Source organism: Leptopilina boulardi, unplaced genomic scaffold, assembly GCF_019393585.1.
Source record: "Leptopilina boulardi isolate dan_hultmark-lab unplaced genomic scaffold, ZJU_Lbou_2.1 LbouV2_195, whole genome shotgun sequence".
In the NCBI taxonomy this organism is placed as follows: domain Eukaryota; kingdom Metazoa; phylum Arthropoda; class Insecta; order Hymenoptera; family Figitidae; genus Leptopilina; species Leptopilina boulardi.
In genome coordinates this window covers 434,396-452,034 of record NW_026137746.1, presented here as the reverse complement: position 1 = coordinate 452,034, position 17,639 = coordinate 434,396, and the positions used below count along the sequence as shown (strand labels likewise).

Sequence of the window (17,639 nt, the reverse complement as noted above, 5' to 3'; positions counted from 1 at the left end):
AATAAATTTCTGATTTCCAACAACAAATCGACAAATTTTTTTACAATTAGTACTTATTAGCATACAAATATACGTACAAAATTTTTAAAAATCTATTAAAATAATTTAATTTTAGTATGTGATGTTTATTTTTTTTTTTTTATTTTTTATTTTTTTTTTTTTACAATCCAAAAAAACTTTTACATCTATTACTATAATTTAATTTTTGTAGATTAATAGGTTATATTTTGAAAAATAATTTCATTTTAGACGATTTTAAATTGAAATTTTTTGTAAATTCATACTCATGAATTTTTATATACAAATTTTTCGAAATTTTATAAAATTTTTGAAAAAAATTTTTTTTAAATAATTAAATTTTTAAAAAAACTATTAAAATTATTAAAAATTATTGATTGGCTATGAATTTTAAACAAGAAATTTATAAATACATTTTTAAAAAAATTCCTATCAAGATTTTTAGAAGTACCTTGATTATTTTAATTTATTAAAATTTCGAAGTTTAGAATTAAAAATTTTTTTAAATAATTAAATTTTTGAAAAAATATGAAAATAATTAAAAATTATTGATTTTGGTGAAAAATTGGAAATAAAAATTTAAAAATACTTAAATTTTCAAATAGTTCCTATTAAGATTTTTAGAAGTAATTGAATTTCAGAAGATATGAAATTGAAACTTTTCGTAAATTTGAATGGCTAAAGATTATTTTTACAGATTTTTAAAAATAATTATGTTTTAGAGAATTTTTATTTAAAAATGTTTGCAAATTGAAATTTCGAAGAATTTTTATCAAAATTTTGTAAATTAATTAAAATTTCAAAGTTCAGCACTTAAATTTTTTATTAACTATTAAATTTTAAAAGATTTTCAATTGAAAACTTGGAAAATGTTTAAAAATATGACAAATTTAATTAGGTACAAATTTTTTGTAATAATTTAATTTCGATAGTTGGAAATAATTTATATTTCGAAGATCTGTAATCAAAGTTTTTAATAATATATGTAGATATTGAATTTTATGAAAAATTTAAATAATATATAATATATAATAATTTTAATTTAATAATTGCTTAAGTAATTAAATTATTGATGAAGTTTATTGATTTTTTTCAAAGTGACAAAATTGGAAAGAATTTTAGTTAACGTTTTTTTTCATGAATAACATAATTATATTGATTTAATTGCAATAAATCAATAATGAAGCAGTTACAATTAAATCACTTTTTCTATTTTTAAAAAATTTTAACTTAAAAATTTCAAAAATAATTCAATTATTGAAAAATTTATTCAAAATTATGAAATAATTAATTTTTTTAAAAAAATAATAATTTAAATTATATTTTTGGAAATAATTGAGTTTTCATATGTATTGAATTAAAAGAATTGTAAGTAATTGAAATTTCGTAAAATTTGATTGAAAGCTTTGAAAATAATTAAATTTTTAAAAAGAATAATTAAAAAAACTTTTGAAAATATGTAACTGAATTCTTTTAAGAATTTGAATTGTTCTTTATACAATGTTTAACATAATTTTTATTTGTTGGAATTTTCATTTATCATAATTTTTTTAAAAATAGAATTCATATTTTATAGAAAAGAACAAAATTCAAAAATATCAGGGAAAAACACAAAATATTGTCTGGTAGTAAGGGAAAATTATAATCAAATTTTTTGTGGCGTCAGAAGTTTTAATTCATAAATTAACTGTCGTTCGCGTGCTAAATTCTTTTATAAATTTTATCAAATACAGCCCCATTAACTTTAAATTCTGTCGCGCTGGTTGAAAAATAATTTTTATTTCATATTAATTTATTAATTTTATTTTTATTTAATAATTTTATTAAATATTCCTTAAATTAGATTTACATGACATGCGATTATTTAAAACTGTTAATATAGTATTTCCCTCTATATAGATTTAAATTTCTAACAATAGTTAATTTTAAATATAAAATTTGGTTGTAGTGCTTTGGATTATGAAATGTCACAAAATAGCATGTATTGGGCGGACATTAAAGTTAAATCAATTACTCGAGCATTTATAAATGGTTCAGAAATGGAACGACTTGTTGAAGTTGGACTAGAAAGTCCCGATGGTTTAGCAATTGATTGGATTGCTCACAATTTATATTGGAGTGATTCAAGTTCTCATCGTATTGAAGTTATTCGTCTAGAAACACGCAGCAGAAAAGTATTGATATGGAAAGATATAATCGAACCAAGATGTTTGGTGCTAGATCCACAAAAAGGGTAAAATTAAATATTTAGCTATTAAAAAAAAAAAATTAATCTTCTTAAATTTATTTATAAATTAAAATATTTAGATACATGTTCTGGACGGAATTTGAGGAAAACTCTGGAAATTCCGGAACTATTGAACGTGCAAATTTAGATGGTACTCAACGTCAATTAATATTATCTAATATTGGTCGTGCAAATGGTTTAACTTTGGATCACGTAACTGATCATTTATATTGGACTGATTCAACAACACCAGCTATTGATAGTTACGATTTAATTACAAAGAGAAGAAAATCTCTTGTTACACAAAATATTGTTTATCCATTTAGTATTACTCAATATCAGGATTTTATTTATTGGACCGATTGGAATACTGGAATTATTGAGAGAATTAATAAAACTTCAGGTTCCGGTAGAACAGTGATACACAATCGACTTGAATCAGTAACATCGCTTCTTGTTTTTCATGCATCACGACAAACTGGATCAAATGTATGTGCTGTGAATAATGGTAATTGTAGTCATCTGTGTATTGCACTTCCAGGTGTCAATGAAAGAATATCATCTGCACGTAAATGTGTGTGTCCAACTCACTTCAATCTCAGCACTGACAATAAAACCTGTAACCGTAAGCATTGTTTTCATTAATTCGTAAAATTTATTTCTATTTATAGTGAATTTTATTTATTTCAACACTGCCACTGGAAGTAATTTTTGAAAATAATGATGAAACAATTTTTTTTCAAAAACATTTGTTAGAGTTTTTATAAAAAGTAGAATGAGACAAAATAACCAAATTTTTGATATTTCGAACTAAAGCTTCGAATCCAAAGACGCAATTTCCAATCTCTTCTGCTATAGCCATTTTATGTGACTCTTGCTATTTGTGATTTTGCCTCAATATTTGGGATAAAATGGACATTTTTATTATTTAAAATTTTTTAAAAATGACAAATTTTATTAATAACAAAATATAAACAATTATTCTTCCCCTTAAGAAACTTAAACAGCAATCCATCAACTTCGAAAAAAAATAAAAAGTTGTGAAACGAGCGTCAATTTCACTAGTTATTCGGCAGTTATATTGTCGATACTAACACTAGCGGGAAATGTCAGAACTATAATTCACCTCGAACGTCAAGTTCATGAAACCTGCAACACGAAAATAAAAGCGAATTGATGATTTTGCTCCAACTATACATTTTTTAAATTATAAAATTAAACTTTAGAATATTGACAGTAAAAAAAGCAATTTTGTTTTTCAAAAATATAATTCTGCTAAAAAAAAAAAATAATGATTAAATGAACTTACTAGTTAAGGTCAATCATAGTGGCAGCTGTTTCGCTGAAAAACTACTCTTTACTCTAAAAATTTATTTTGTGAAACAAAAAAAATACGCGTATTTTTATTTAAACTAAAAATCATAGGAAACATTATTTCGAATTTCAAAATATTTTCACTGCATGTTTTAAGAAGGATGGAAGCTCTATCATAACCTCAAAACAGAAAAATGGTTTTCAACGCAAAACTTTTAACAATTGAAAAAAAAACTTTACGATTGTAATGTTTCTTAATTAAAATAAAATTTGGATAAAAATTACCATTTTTGTCTTAGTTGAAAGAGAAAAGTCAAAATGTTAAAAAATAATAATTATTCAACAAACGATTTTAAACTCAACATAATTTTTTCCAAAAACAAAACTACCTAGATCTTCTAAAATTGTTTAAAATTAATTTTTATTAAAGTTTTGTTTGCGTTTAAGACATTTTTCAGTTTTGAGGTTATGTTAGGGCCTCCATACTCCTTAAGGGGATATTAAAGTGATGATACTTTTTACATAGCAGTTTTTATGTAAAAAAATATTACGACTTTGACATGTCCTTAAAGAGACGCATGAATAAGATATAAAATTAATTTTTTAGAATTTTCATTTTGATAGAAATTCATTACATAGAATTTACTTTTAGCCGAATTTTTTTTTTTATTTCGAATTATTATTTAACAGAAATTCAATTTAATTGAATTTCTATATTACTGAATTGTTACTTAACCCATTTCGTCCGAGAAATCCGTTTTTCTTCCTCCTAATTTGCTCTCGCCATTTTCAAAATTCATGGACTAATAAAAATTGGCAGTAGGTGTTTCTTATGTATTTTTTAGTCCTCTTTCAGAATCTATAAGAAAATTTAACTTTTGACTTAAGGATAAACAGTTATGATTGTTTAAACAAAAAAGAAGACGGATTTTTTGGGTTTATTTCCCATTAAAACTATATTTTTTGATTCGAAATTGCATCAGAAAAAATTTGGAATGGCAAAATATCGCGTCCAAAATGTCTGCCCTTTCATTTGGTGATGATAAGAACTTTTTATTTTCGCTAAATTTAAAATGGCGCCTCCAAAATGGCCGCCAAACTGTCTAAAATTAAATCGTTCAGTCCCACTATTAAAAAACTAGACAAATATCTACAAAACTTGTTAATCGGGGGTTTTCGGGGTTGCTGATCCCGAATTTGATGTCAGATTTTCAAAATTCAAAATGGCGGATCCAATATGGCGGACGAAAATTTTAAAAGTATAATGCTATTCGCTTAAAAATGGGTACTCGGGGGTTTTTGGGGTCGCTGATTACGATTCCGGTGTCAGTTTTTCAAAATTCAAACTGGCGGATCCAATATGGTGGACAACTTTTGAAAAAACTTAATATATTCGTCTGAAGTAAGTAGTTTCCAGTGATATTAAATATTTGTGCACCATGTTGCATCCGACATTTTGAATTTTGAAAAACTGACCTCTGATTCGTAATTAGCGACCCCAAAAACCCCCGAGTAACTAGTTTCAAGCGAATTGCATTAAGTTTTCAAAAAGTCGTCCGCCATTTGGATCCGCCATTTTGAATTTTGAAAATCTGACATCAAATTCGGGATCAGCAAACCCCGAAAACCCCTGAGTAACAAGTTTTGTAGATATTTGTCTAGTTTTTTAATAGTGGGACTGAACAACTTAATTTCAGACATTTTGTCGGCCATTTTGGAGGCGCCATTTTAAATTTAGCGAAAATAAAAAGTTCTTATCATCATCAAATGAAAGGGCAGACATTTTGGATGCGATATTTTGCCATTCCTAATTTTTTCTTACGCAATTTCGAATCAAAAAATATAGTTTTAATGGGAAATAAACCCAAAAAATCCGTCTTTTTTTTTGTTTAAACAATCATAACTGTTTATCCTTAAGTCAAAAGTTAAATTTTCTTATAGATTCTGAAAGAGGACTAAAAAATACATAAGAAACACCTACTGCCAATTTTTATTAGTCTATGAATTTTTAAAATCGCGAGAGCAAATTAGGAGGAAGAAAAACGGATTTCTCGGACGAAATGGGTTAAACAAATTTTCATTTTACAAAATTTTTATTTCATCGGATTTGAATTTGACAGAATTATTATTTCCAGTCAAGTTTTTATTTATTCTAATTTACTTTTGCCGGATTTTTTAAAACGTCAAATTTTTATTTTACAAAACTTTTATTTATCAAAATGAATATCTCGCAAAAAAAATTTTGTATAAATTTTTAAATTGATCAATTAGAAGTTATTAATAAAACTATATGACTAGTTAAAATTTTCGCCTAAATTTTTCTTTGAGATATTTATTTAGACAAACGAAAGGGAGAAATCAGGGAAAAGTCAGGAAATTTTGGTAGTCAGGTAAAAAATGCATTTAATTAAAAAAAAAACATAAAATTTAATAATATTCAAAAATTTTTTAGTCATGGAATTTTGAAAATGAAATTCTACCATCAACTGGTTCTGTAAAATAAAAATTCGACGTTTTAAGAATTCTGTCAAATGAAAATTCGGCTAGAAAATTTTTTTTCTGTAAAATAAAATTTTTTTTACAATTATGTTTATTAAAAATTGAAATTCGGTAAAATAAAAATTAGTTTAACAATTTTGTAATATCATAATTCTATTTAACAGGATTTGTCTAAAATTGACTTTTAGTCGAATTTTCATTTCTTCTAATAAAAATTCCACTAAATATAAATATTCTCGATACCTAATGAAATTCTGTTAAATTGAAATTTTGTCAAAATTAATTTTAAAACTTATTCATGCGTCTCGATTTAAAATGAAAATAGTCTTTAATTCCATTTTTTTAAACTGTATTATTTTATAATTATCACTATTTTCCTTTATCAATTTTAGCTCCAACGAATTTTATGATGTACAGTTTACGTAACGTGATTGGTCGATTATTACCCGACATAAATGATTGTCCCGATATTGTACTTCGTGTGCAAGGATTAAAAAATATTCGTGCCATTGAATTTGATCCATTCACTCAACATATTTATTGGATTGAAGGACGTACAATGGCAATACGTAAAAGTATAGAAAATAAAACACATGGCTCAATTGTTGTTGCTGGCAATTCTGGACGTCCTTTTGATTTGGCATTAGATCCCATAGGCAGACTTCTATTTTGGTCATGTGAAGTTAATAATGTTATAAATATCACGAAAATTGATAATAATTTAAATTTGGGAATTGTCGTGAAAGGCGATGGCGAGAAACCTCGTTATCTTGATATTCATCCTGAAATGAGATTACTTGCATGGATCGATATTGGTGGATCGATAAAAATTTATTTAAGTAAATTGGATGGACATGAGAGAAAAGTGATTGCTTCAAATTTAGAATTACCCTCGGGCCTAACAATTGATGTGACGTCTAATAAAATTTATTGGGCATGCGGAAAAATTATTGAAGTTTCCGATTTAACGGGAGCAAATCGTCGAATTCTCACAAACACTGATGATTCATCAATTGCACATTTATCAATTCTTTCGAATTTTATTTATTGGTTCAATCGTGTTGCACAAACCGTTGAACGTGTTGATAAATTTACGGGAACAAATAAAAGTATTATAATGAATCGTCCTCTCACCGATCTTATAACTGTTAGAACGCCAAATAATCATGTTATGGATTCACATATTTGCAGTCCTTCACATGATTATGGTGGATGTTCACATCTTTGTATTGGAAATTCATCGTTGCGATGCTCGTGTCCACAATTTCTTGTTTTAAGCGAAGATGGAAGAACGTGTCGAGAAGCACCGGCATGTGGAAATGAACATTTCACATGTATAGCGCCAAATTCGGCTGTTGCACAGAAATGTATTCCTGTTTCATGGAAATGTGATGGACAGGATGATTGTCCTGATGGAAGTGATGAATTGAATTGTCCAACTTGTGGTCACGATCAATTTAGATGTCAAAGTGGACATTGCATTGGTAAGAATTTCAAAATTATTATTATTATTATTATTATTATTATATACAATAATTTTCGTATTCATTCATTCCGTGAGATGCATAATTATCCCCGCCTTGCCATTAGATCTAAAAGTCATTTTATCTTATTTCCAAGCTTCATAGTCGTCCCCTATTTTTAACAAAAACTTAGTATAAAGCTTTGATTTTTATGAGAATACTATTTTAAAAATATTCATTTTCTACAAAAAATTAAATGAATTTATAACAAATGTGTGGATGGAATGATTATTTATCAAATAAATATCAAACACATTATGTAATTAAAGACTTTGGATTCAAAATCCATAAAAGTTTATTCAAATGAAAATTTAATACTTATCAAACAGTTTTCGATAGAATTACTTTCAAATTACATTTTTCAAGCCTCACATTTCTCTTCCTTTTTAGGGTTCCGTACCCGAAGGGGGAACCCTATTAATGAGACTAGTGAAGCAAGGCATGTACCCCCCCCCCCAGCGGGCACACGAATTTATCTAGAGGGCTGAAATTTGGTATACATATGTATTTTGGCGTGTAGATTACAGGAAAAATATAGCGAATCTCATAGGAATTAATTATCATAGCGTTGTCAAGGAAAAACCATGAATTTTTACGAAAAATGACTATGTACCCCCCCTCTGGTTGCCCCATCTTTTTACATAGAGAGCTCAAATTTGGTACACTTATGTATTTTTACGTGAAAATTACAGGAAAAATATAGCGAACATGATTCGGATTAATTTACATAGCGTTGTCAAGGAGAAATCAAAAATTTTGAAAAAAAGCGATTAATCCTCCTAGCGCACACAATATTTGATGAAGGCAGTTCATATTTGGTATACTTACGTATTTCTGCGTGTAGATTACAGGAAAAACATAGCGAGCACAATTGGAGTTGATGTTCATATTGTTTTTAAGAAAAACTCATATTTTTAGGAAAAATCATGGATTTTTCGAATAAAAAAAGAAGAAAATTTTATCCTAAGGGATCCAAATTTATTCTTTTTTACGTATTTTTAGTTGTAGATTACAAAAAAAATATAGCGAGAACGATTGGAGTTAATTATCATTGTGTTTTCAAGGAAAAACTAATAATTTTCGATAAAAATCATGATTTTTCCCCAAAAAACGAAGAATATTTTATCTAAAGAGTTTCAAATTTATACACTTTTACGTATTTTTGCGTGTAGATTACAAAAAAAATATAGCGAGAACTCCAATTGTGCTTGCTATATTTTTTTGTAGTGTTTTGCCATTCTTTATAATTTGCCATTTTCTTTTTTTTACCATTTGCTATTTTTTTTATCTTTTGACATTTATTTGTTGATATTTTTATTATTTGGTAAAATCTAAAAAAATCATAAAATTGAAAATGTTAAATGATAAAAAAATTAAAAAATTTTTAAAAACTTATGATATGTATTTCCATGCTCACATTACAAGAAAAATTAAGCAAAATTGGAATTTTTCCATCGGCCTTCACACTTTAAACTCCTCAAATTTTAGGATTAGGGGTACGGAACCCTCGGTTTTTATGCGAGTGTAACTCGCACTTGTCCGATTTTTTTTTATTAAAAATGTGACTTCTTCGACTTTTAAAAACATTTTTTAGATAAATACAACTTTTTTTAGTATAAAATATATAAACATTTTTGCAAATTTGAATAATTAAAAAAAAATTTTAACTAGAATACTTCACAAAAATTAATTATTTTCAATAATTTTAATCAAGTTCTTTAAAAATTTCCATTATTTAAAACAATTTTTCAATTTAAAATTCTCTAAAATTCAATTATTGTTTAAAATTTTGTTAATAATTTTCATTAAGGCCAGGTCCAAGTGAGGCAGCGCCATCTATATTGAAACTAAAATTTTAGAAAATTTTCAACAGCCTTTTCTTGAAAACAAGAAGGTAAAATGCTATTTCCTTTATGGATAATTGATTATTGGCAAGATATACACCAGCTAAAACTTTTTTTGATTTAAAATAATAAAAAAAATTTCATGTCAATAAATTAAATATGAGCACTTTTTTCACAAAAACTGTAACAGTACTTTCTCAGAAATTACAATCAAAAATACAATTTCCATTTGGAAAATTAATAAACGCTAAAACATACACGACCTAAGATTTACCAATCACGAAAATAACAAAAAAAAAAGTATTTTAACATAACATATTTTACTCATTATGACAGCCTTTTGGCAGGTTATATATGTCACCAGACGTTTCGCAGTTTTGCCGAAAGGAGGAGATTGCCGCTGTTGCTAACCACCTGAAATACATAATCTACCAAAGGGCTGTCACAATCAGTAAAGCATTATCAATATGTTAAATATTTAATAAAAATTTTTTTTTGTTATTTTCGTGATTGGTAAATCTTAGGTCGTGTATTTTTTAGCGTTTATTAATTTTCCAAATGGAAATTGCATTTTTGATTGTAATTTCTGAGAAAGTACTGTTACAGTTTTTGTGAAAAAAGTGCTCATATTTAATTTATTGACATGAAATTTTTTTTATTATTTTAAATCAAAAAAAGTTTTAGCTGGTGTATATCTTGCCAATAATCAATTATCCATAAAGGAAAAAGCATTTTACCATTTTGTTTTCAAGAAAAGGCTGTTAAAAAATTTCCAAAATTTTAGTATCAATGTAGATGGCGCTGCCTCACTTGGACCTGGCCTTTAAAATAATTTGAATAAAAAATCCATATATTTCATAAAATTTTAAATGAAAATTTTTCAAAATTGAATTATTTCTAAAAATTTTATCAAAAATTTATTGTTCAATTTATTATTTTTGGTAATTTTAATAAAGTTCTTCGAAAACTAAATCCTATTTAATTATTTTTTCAATTTAAAAATTATCTAAACTTTAAAATTATTGTCTAAAGCTTATAAAAAATCTGTCTACAATTTAAATTTAGGAAAATTTTAATTAAAAATCTCATGAAATTCAATTATTTGTAAAAATTGTTTCTAAAATTCTTTGGTAAATTATTTATTTCAATAATTGTTATCAATTTTGTTCAATAATTATTAAATTATTTAAATCATTTTTTAATTCCAAATTCTCTAAAATTCAATTATTGTTTTAAATTTTGGTAATAATTTTCATTAATTCAAATTTACAATAGATAATTTCAATTATTTTCAACTTAAATTCTTTATTGAATTAACGATTTCTAAATACTAATGTACTTTTTAAGAAATTTAATTATTTAAAACATAATTAAAATTTTCTAAAAATCCATTATTATTTAAAATATATTTACCGAAATTCTGAATTCGAATAATTTTTATAAATTAGATTTTAATTTTCTTAAAAAAAGTAATTTTTTCAAAAATTTGTCCTTGGAATCTTGAAAATTTTGTCTAAATTAAATTTTAAAATGTATTCTAAATAAAAATTCTTGAAAATATTTCAATGACACATTTTTATTAAGAAATAAATAAAATTCATTTAATTTCTAATAATAAAATGTTTGTTATCTAATTAAATTTGTGAATGAAAAATTATAAAATATGTTTTTGCAAAACAAAAATACCTCAAAGCTTAACTGAATGTGTGGTTTAATCTATAAATTAACCCTTAATATTTACTAATGTAATATTCATAGTACCCTAAAAATTCCCTTATTTTAAAATTTTCAGTCCCCTAAAATATTTTTTAGGATCACTGTGAAGTCTGAATTTCAAATGGCAATCAAGATGAAAATTCGTTTATTAGAATGTGAATTTACTAGAATTCGTATTATTTTAAATGATTAATTAATTAAAAATATTTTCAGCAAATGTTTAATTCATCTATTTTTTAATTATTAGAATTTTTAATCACATCAATTTATTTTTTACAAAACTTTAATTAACAAAATGTTTTTATAACCTAAAATTTATTTCTCATAATTATTTATTTAATTATTATATGTCCTAATTTTGAATAGCACAAATTGTAATTAAAACTAATATTTTTGGGACCTAAATTTATATATTTATATGGGTGAAAATTTCCCAACTGGGCCACCTAAAACTGACTTTTCAAATTAAAAATATTTTTTTTCATAACTGAATATTTTGTTACCTTTCTACTAAATTTGCAATTACTCTGTTGCTTGTTAATGAAATTTAATAAAATTTTGTGAGTATATAGAAAAATTATGTCCCTTTGAAATGCAGTAGAAATTTCAATTAACCTTTATTGCTTATGCAAAAAAATTATTTATTTAATAAACAAATGAATATTTAATCTATTTCTCATATGTTTAGGAAAAAATTTAAAAAACTACATAAATCTACACTTTCTTAACTTTAATTTAGAAAAAAAAATCTCAGTACCTTTAAAAACCCTTATATTATAAAGTATAAACTTACTTTTTCTGTATGAAATTAATAATTAGAAAATGAAGATTCGAAATGTCTCATTATAGCATTGAACACTGTGGTTTTAAAAAAAATGCAATTTTGAAAATTTATTTTTATTTATTTATTTATGGACGGGACAAGCCCATTCGTACAAATAGTACTCCAAAATTCTATTAGTTACAGAAGTAACAATACAAAATAAGAAATATTAATTAAATCTAAGTTGGCGTTTTAAAATTTAAAGTTCAGTATAAATCTATACAATAAAGAAAATAAATCTGATTACATTATTATCAAAGGAAAACATTAATATTTTCAGAAATTAAATTTGCTTAACTTTTTTTTTTTTTTTTGATTGACAGATTCTAATTGGGTTTGCGATGGAACGGCTCAATGTTCTGATGGTTTTGATGAAGCAAATTGTTGTCGTTCTGGACAATTTCAATGTAGTTCAACAGGCTCTTGTATTTCTGAAACTTTATTGTGCGATGGTTGGAAAAATTGTGCAGACGGAAGTGACGAGAATACCGTTGCTTGTACATCAGTGAATAATCAACAGGAATCACTTTCACCAGTTGACGCTGGAAAAAGTACCTATATTCTTGTAATTTTAGTAACAATGATTGTGTTTGCAAGTGGTGGTATATTCGTCTATTACTGCCGAAAAAAGATTTCATCAAATGGCGAACTTCCAGACATATTGTACGATTCAGCGGGTGATCCATTATCACCGAAACCCTGCAGAATTGCTAAAGCAACATTGGTTCATAAAGGTGGTAGAAAAGATCCTAAACTAGGAATGGATACTGTAAGAATGTCTGCGTTAAATGGCAGCAGCATTGGATCCAGTTATGATCGCAGTCACATAACAGGTATTTATCATTAAAATAAATAATTTTTTTTTCAGGAAACTAATTTAATGATAACAAATTTATTTATTGGGGTTTCAATGTTATCAATTTATTTTTTGTTGTTCGTGACTTTTTTTTTTATTTTATGGATTTATGGGGATTTGGGTCACGTGGTATTTTCCTTCAAACAGGGCAAGCGGAAGTGACGAAATGGCGCAAGCGTGTTGACTTATGTTGAACTAATGAACTCTCCTTCATTTGAACAACTCGTTGAATACATTTAATACAGAAAAACAAATATTAAATGCGACTATGACCTGAGAATTCTGGACGATCACTAGCGATTTATTTACAAATTTTTATTCGCAATTTAGTTATTTATTTACAAAAAAAAAAATAATATTTACGAAAAATTGTGCAAAATCACAAGCTTTTATCATTTATAATAAACTCTAATAATTTTTTCTTTTCTTTGCGTTGTTCTAACAAACTCTTTTTTAAATTTTTCAAACAAATTCTGAAGCACTTAGCACAAAAATGAATTATTTGAAAAAACAAAATTTCGACCACTTTTTGGAGGTGATTATTTGTCGCTAAAGAATTAATATTTTTAGGTGCTTCGAGTTCAACGCGCGGTAGCTCGACAGGTGGTTATCCACAAGAAACATTAAATCCACCGCCTAGTCCCGCGACAACTGCAAATTCCACTAGATGCTCGAGTAGTAATGCATCTCGATGCAGACCATATCGTCATTACAGAAGTATGAATCCACCGCCACCACCAACTCCCTGCAGCACTGATGTTTGCGATGAATCCGACAGTAATTATCCCACACGATGGAGATATGAAGCAGAGCCTTTTCCACCTCCACCAACGCCAAGATCTGTTTATCACAGTGATATTGCAATTAGTTGTCCACCTTCTCCAAGCTCAAGATCATCAACATATTTTCATCCACTGCCACCGCCACCATCACCAGTACCGTCTCTCACAAAACGAGACCGTTAAAGACTGAATATTTATTTTAAAATCGCATTTTTTTTAACAAAAAAAAAAAATATACAGGGTGTCCTTGAAATTCTTGAAAAATTCTTTAATTTTTTTTTTTGGGGGGGGTCTTGAAAATCCTTGAATTCTATAACACAAAACATTGAATTTTTAAAATTTTCTAAAATAATGATATTTATTTCTTAAGGTGAGGCACTATCTTATTATTTTTACTCCTTTAAATTTAAATGATCGCGGGAAGTCGTAATATTTTAGGTCCTAAAAAACATACAGGTTAGTCAGCAATAGAAAATAATAATTTTTAATCAGTTTAAAATTTATAATCCAAAAACAGGGTTGCTATGGATCAGGGAAAAGTCAAGGAATTTTATGAAAAGTACTGGAAAAATATCAAATTTCTAAAAATTCTACTAAAATAATAATTTTTGACATTTTCAATTCAAACTTTTGTTGCTAAAAATTATTCTCTTACATTTTTATAATTGTAGACCTCGAATCGACTTTTGAAAGAAAAAAAAAAGTCATTTTAGTCGATTTACATTACAAGAAAAGTCTAAAAATTCGATTTTTTTAATTTCAATAAATTTAATCAATTGATAAATATTTTATTTTTATTAACAATTTGTTATTGGAAATAAAATAAAATTTATTAATTCCTTAATAAAAATGTTTCACAGAAATATTTTTCACAATTTTTCTTTTTAAATCACCGAATGAAACTGAGACAAATTTTCAAGATTTCAATTCAGTTTCAGAACAAATTTTGAAAAATAATAATTTAAAATTACATTTAAAAAAAAAAGAAAATCTCTCAAGTCTGATTTATGAACATTATTCGAATTCAGAATTTTGGAAAATGTTTAAATAATTAAATTTTCGAAGAATTTGATTAATATATATCTAATGTTAAAAAAAAATTATGTTTAAATGGAAATTTTTGAAATAATTGAATTGCAAAAGACTTCTAATTATAATTTTAAAAACAATTGAATTTAAAAGAGTTTGATTAAAAATTTTTAGAAATAATTGAATCTCAAAAGATTTTCAAATAAAATTTTTATCAATTTGAATTAAGGAATTTTTTTTACAAATTTCAGACAATCATTGAATTTTTTAGAATTTTCAAATGAAATATGTTCTAAATAATTGAATTTTAATAAAGTTACAGTTAAGATTTTTTGAAATAATTGCATTTTTTGAGATTTCAAAAATTATAATTTTGTTGTAAATATAAATATTAATTAAAAAACGATTTAATGTAATTGAATTTTTGAAAAATTGTATTAAAACTGTTGAAATAATTAATTAAACAAAGAATTATATAGATAAAAATAATTGAATTTTTAAAAAACTTGATTAAAGTTATTAGAAATAATTAATTAAAAAAGAAATTGAAGTTAAACATTTTAGAAATAATTGAGTTTTGGAAGAGCAATTGTTAAAATTTTTGTAACTAATTGAGTTTCAGGAGATTTTTAATTAAAATTTTCGTAAATTGGAATTCCTGTAAATATTTTATAAGTTTTAAACAATAATTAAACTATGGAGAATTTTGAAGTGAAAAATGTTTTAATAATTGAATTTTCGAAAATGTTGATTGAAATTATTAAAATTATATTATTTAACAAAGAATTTTAGATACGAAATTTAGAAATAATTGTATTTTATATGAGTTTGAGTTAAAAATTTTAGAAATAATAATTGAATTTCAGGAAATTATTGATTGAAACTTTCATTTTTAATTAGTGAAATTTTTTTTAAAAAACTTTAGACAATAATTGAATTTTAGTGAATTTTCAATTGAAAACAGTTTAATCATTAAGTAATTTTCAAATAGTTTGTTTTAAATTATTGAAAATAATTGATTTTGCAAACAATTCAAGTTAACACATTTTAACATATTTTTTTGTTGTTTTCTTCCAAAAATTAAATTTTTTTAAAATATTATACTTTTTTCACATTTTCTACCTACTATTTTCTATCGTCAATTTTTTTCACGCTTTTTAAATAATTTTTTTCAAATGATAATTCTGTTAAATGGAAATTTGGTTAAATTGGAATTCTTTTAAATGAAAATTCAGTTAAATAAAAATTCTATAAAATATAAATTCTTTTAAATTTGAATTCAGTTAATTCAAATTTCTGTTAAGTGAAAATTAGATGAAAAAACAATTATGTTAAATTAAAACTTTGAATTATGAAAATTTCGCAAAATCATATAATTGTGATTTATGATTGCTTTATTGTCATAAATAAAACAATATTTTCATAGTTTTTACGTCGAAAGTGGAATTTGAAAAAATTTATTTTTGACCTTGAATTTTTTTTTTCAAGAATTGCTGGACATCCTGAAAAAAAATTCTTTATAATTCTTTAAAAAACAAAAAAATGTTCAATACACGTGTGCGTATTTGAAAACAAAATACGAAATCCCCACGTCTTGCATTGAACATTTGTTTTAAAGTGAAATCGATGCAAGATGTTTTGTATATTTTAATCTCTCTTTAAATTACATAAGCGTAAATATATGTAAAAAGAGAAAGAAATTATAGAGATATTATGGAAACCGCAAAGTGTTCCATACCTTTATTTTATATTTGTAAACAGTCGAACTGTAAGATATAGACAAAAACGATTTTGTCGATAAAAATTTAAATACAAAAATATCCTTCTTGTAAATTATTTAAAGGGCTGATATAATAATTGCGAGTTATCAAAGAAAATTGAAACATAAGAAAGTTCATACAAGTTTCAATTTAGTGAAACGTTAAAAAAATATACACTACGATCAAAAATAAATTAAAATTCTCATATTATATCAAAAGTTTTATATTAAAAAAATGGTTGAAAAATTCGACTGACAAAAATGTTTAAATAAAAGACTGGAATTTTTTTACATATAGAGATAAGAAAGTTATAAAATTTAATATTTAGATACAAAATTTTGTGATAGTTTACGTAACAAAATAAATATACACACATATATTGTTAAAAAAAAAGAAATAAACTTCAAAATTAAAATTTATCGTATTACGCGATTTGATTTACGTTCGACTGTATTACTTTTTTTTATTACTATAACATTTATTAATTTTGTAATATTAATTTATAATTTTGTAATATTAACTTAAAATCTTGTAATATTAATTTAAATTTTTTTAACAATCTAATATTTTTTTTTAGTAAAAACTATAGTTTTCCTACTGTAAATAAAGTGTCTTCTACTGATTAAATAAAAATGAAATCATTTAAATAAACGACAAATTTTTTTTATAAATTTATTATTACATTTAGTACCTAACCACGTTAATCTACTAAAGAAAATTAAGAATTATAAACTTACTCATATTTTTTTAAAATTATAAAAAATAGGAACACATGATTATCCCATAAAAATCATTAGTCAGATTTTTATTTTATAAAATTTTACTAAATATAATTATTATTTTAAAAAAATTTTATTTGTCGAATTAGCATTTGACAGAATTTCATTTTAAGGGTGTCGAACGGTTTCTGAAATTCTTTGGCAAGGAGAGGCCTTTAACTGTCGCCTTATAAAAATGGCACTGAACGTGAAAATGATAAACATTGATTTTAAAATACTTTTTTCTCAAAACACGAACACTTTTTTACAAAATCGGCCAAAACATTGAGGTTCTTTATTTTATAAGTTTTAGACAAGAAGACTAGAACCAGGAGGGAAAACTCCGTTGTAAAGATGCGGCGTGAAAAAAAAACCACTAGAAGGCGTGGCTTATCGTTCGTGCTTTGCTATTCAGACGAATTTGAGTGTTCTGCGCATACTTTCTTGACACTGATATTTGAAATGTAGCAGACGCTTTTTTTTAGTTTCT

At 24.9% G+C, this 17,639-nt stretch overlaps 1 protein-coding gene across 5 annotated transcripts in view; it reads left to right on the top strand.

Moving 5' to 3' along the window:
- LOC127278122 (low-density lipoprotein receptor-related protein 6) overlaps window positions 1–14,285 on the top strand; it is a 99,998-nt gene extending 85,713 nt beyond the window's left edge. The window contains exons 5-9 of one of the 5 annotated variants that reach the window (XM_051299672.1): window positions 1,967–2,251; window positions 2,326–2,870; window positions 6,451–7,542; window positions 12,288–12,797; window positions 13,391–14,285. In XM_051299672.1, the coding sequence (XP_051155629.1) occupies window positions 1,967–2,251; window positions 2,326–2,870; window positions 6,451–7,542; window positions 12,288–12,797; window positions 13,391–13,785 (2,827 nt within the window). In that variant the 3' untranslated portion in view covers window positions 13,786–14,285. The remainder of the gene's footprint in view (window positions 1–1,966; window positions 2,252–2,325; window positions 2,871–6,450; window positions 7,543–12,287; window positions 12,798–13,390) is intronic. The other 4 variants (XM_051299675.1, XM_051299674.1, XM_051299673.1 and 1 more) reach the window with 4 other exon arrangements.
- The last annotated feature ends 3,354 nt before the right edge of the window (window positions 14,286–17,639 follow it).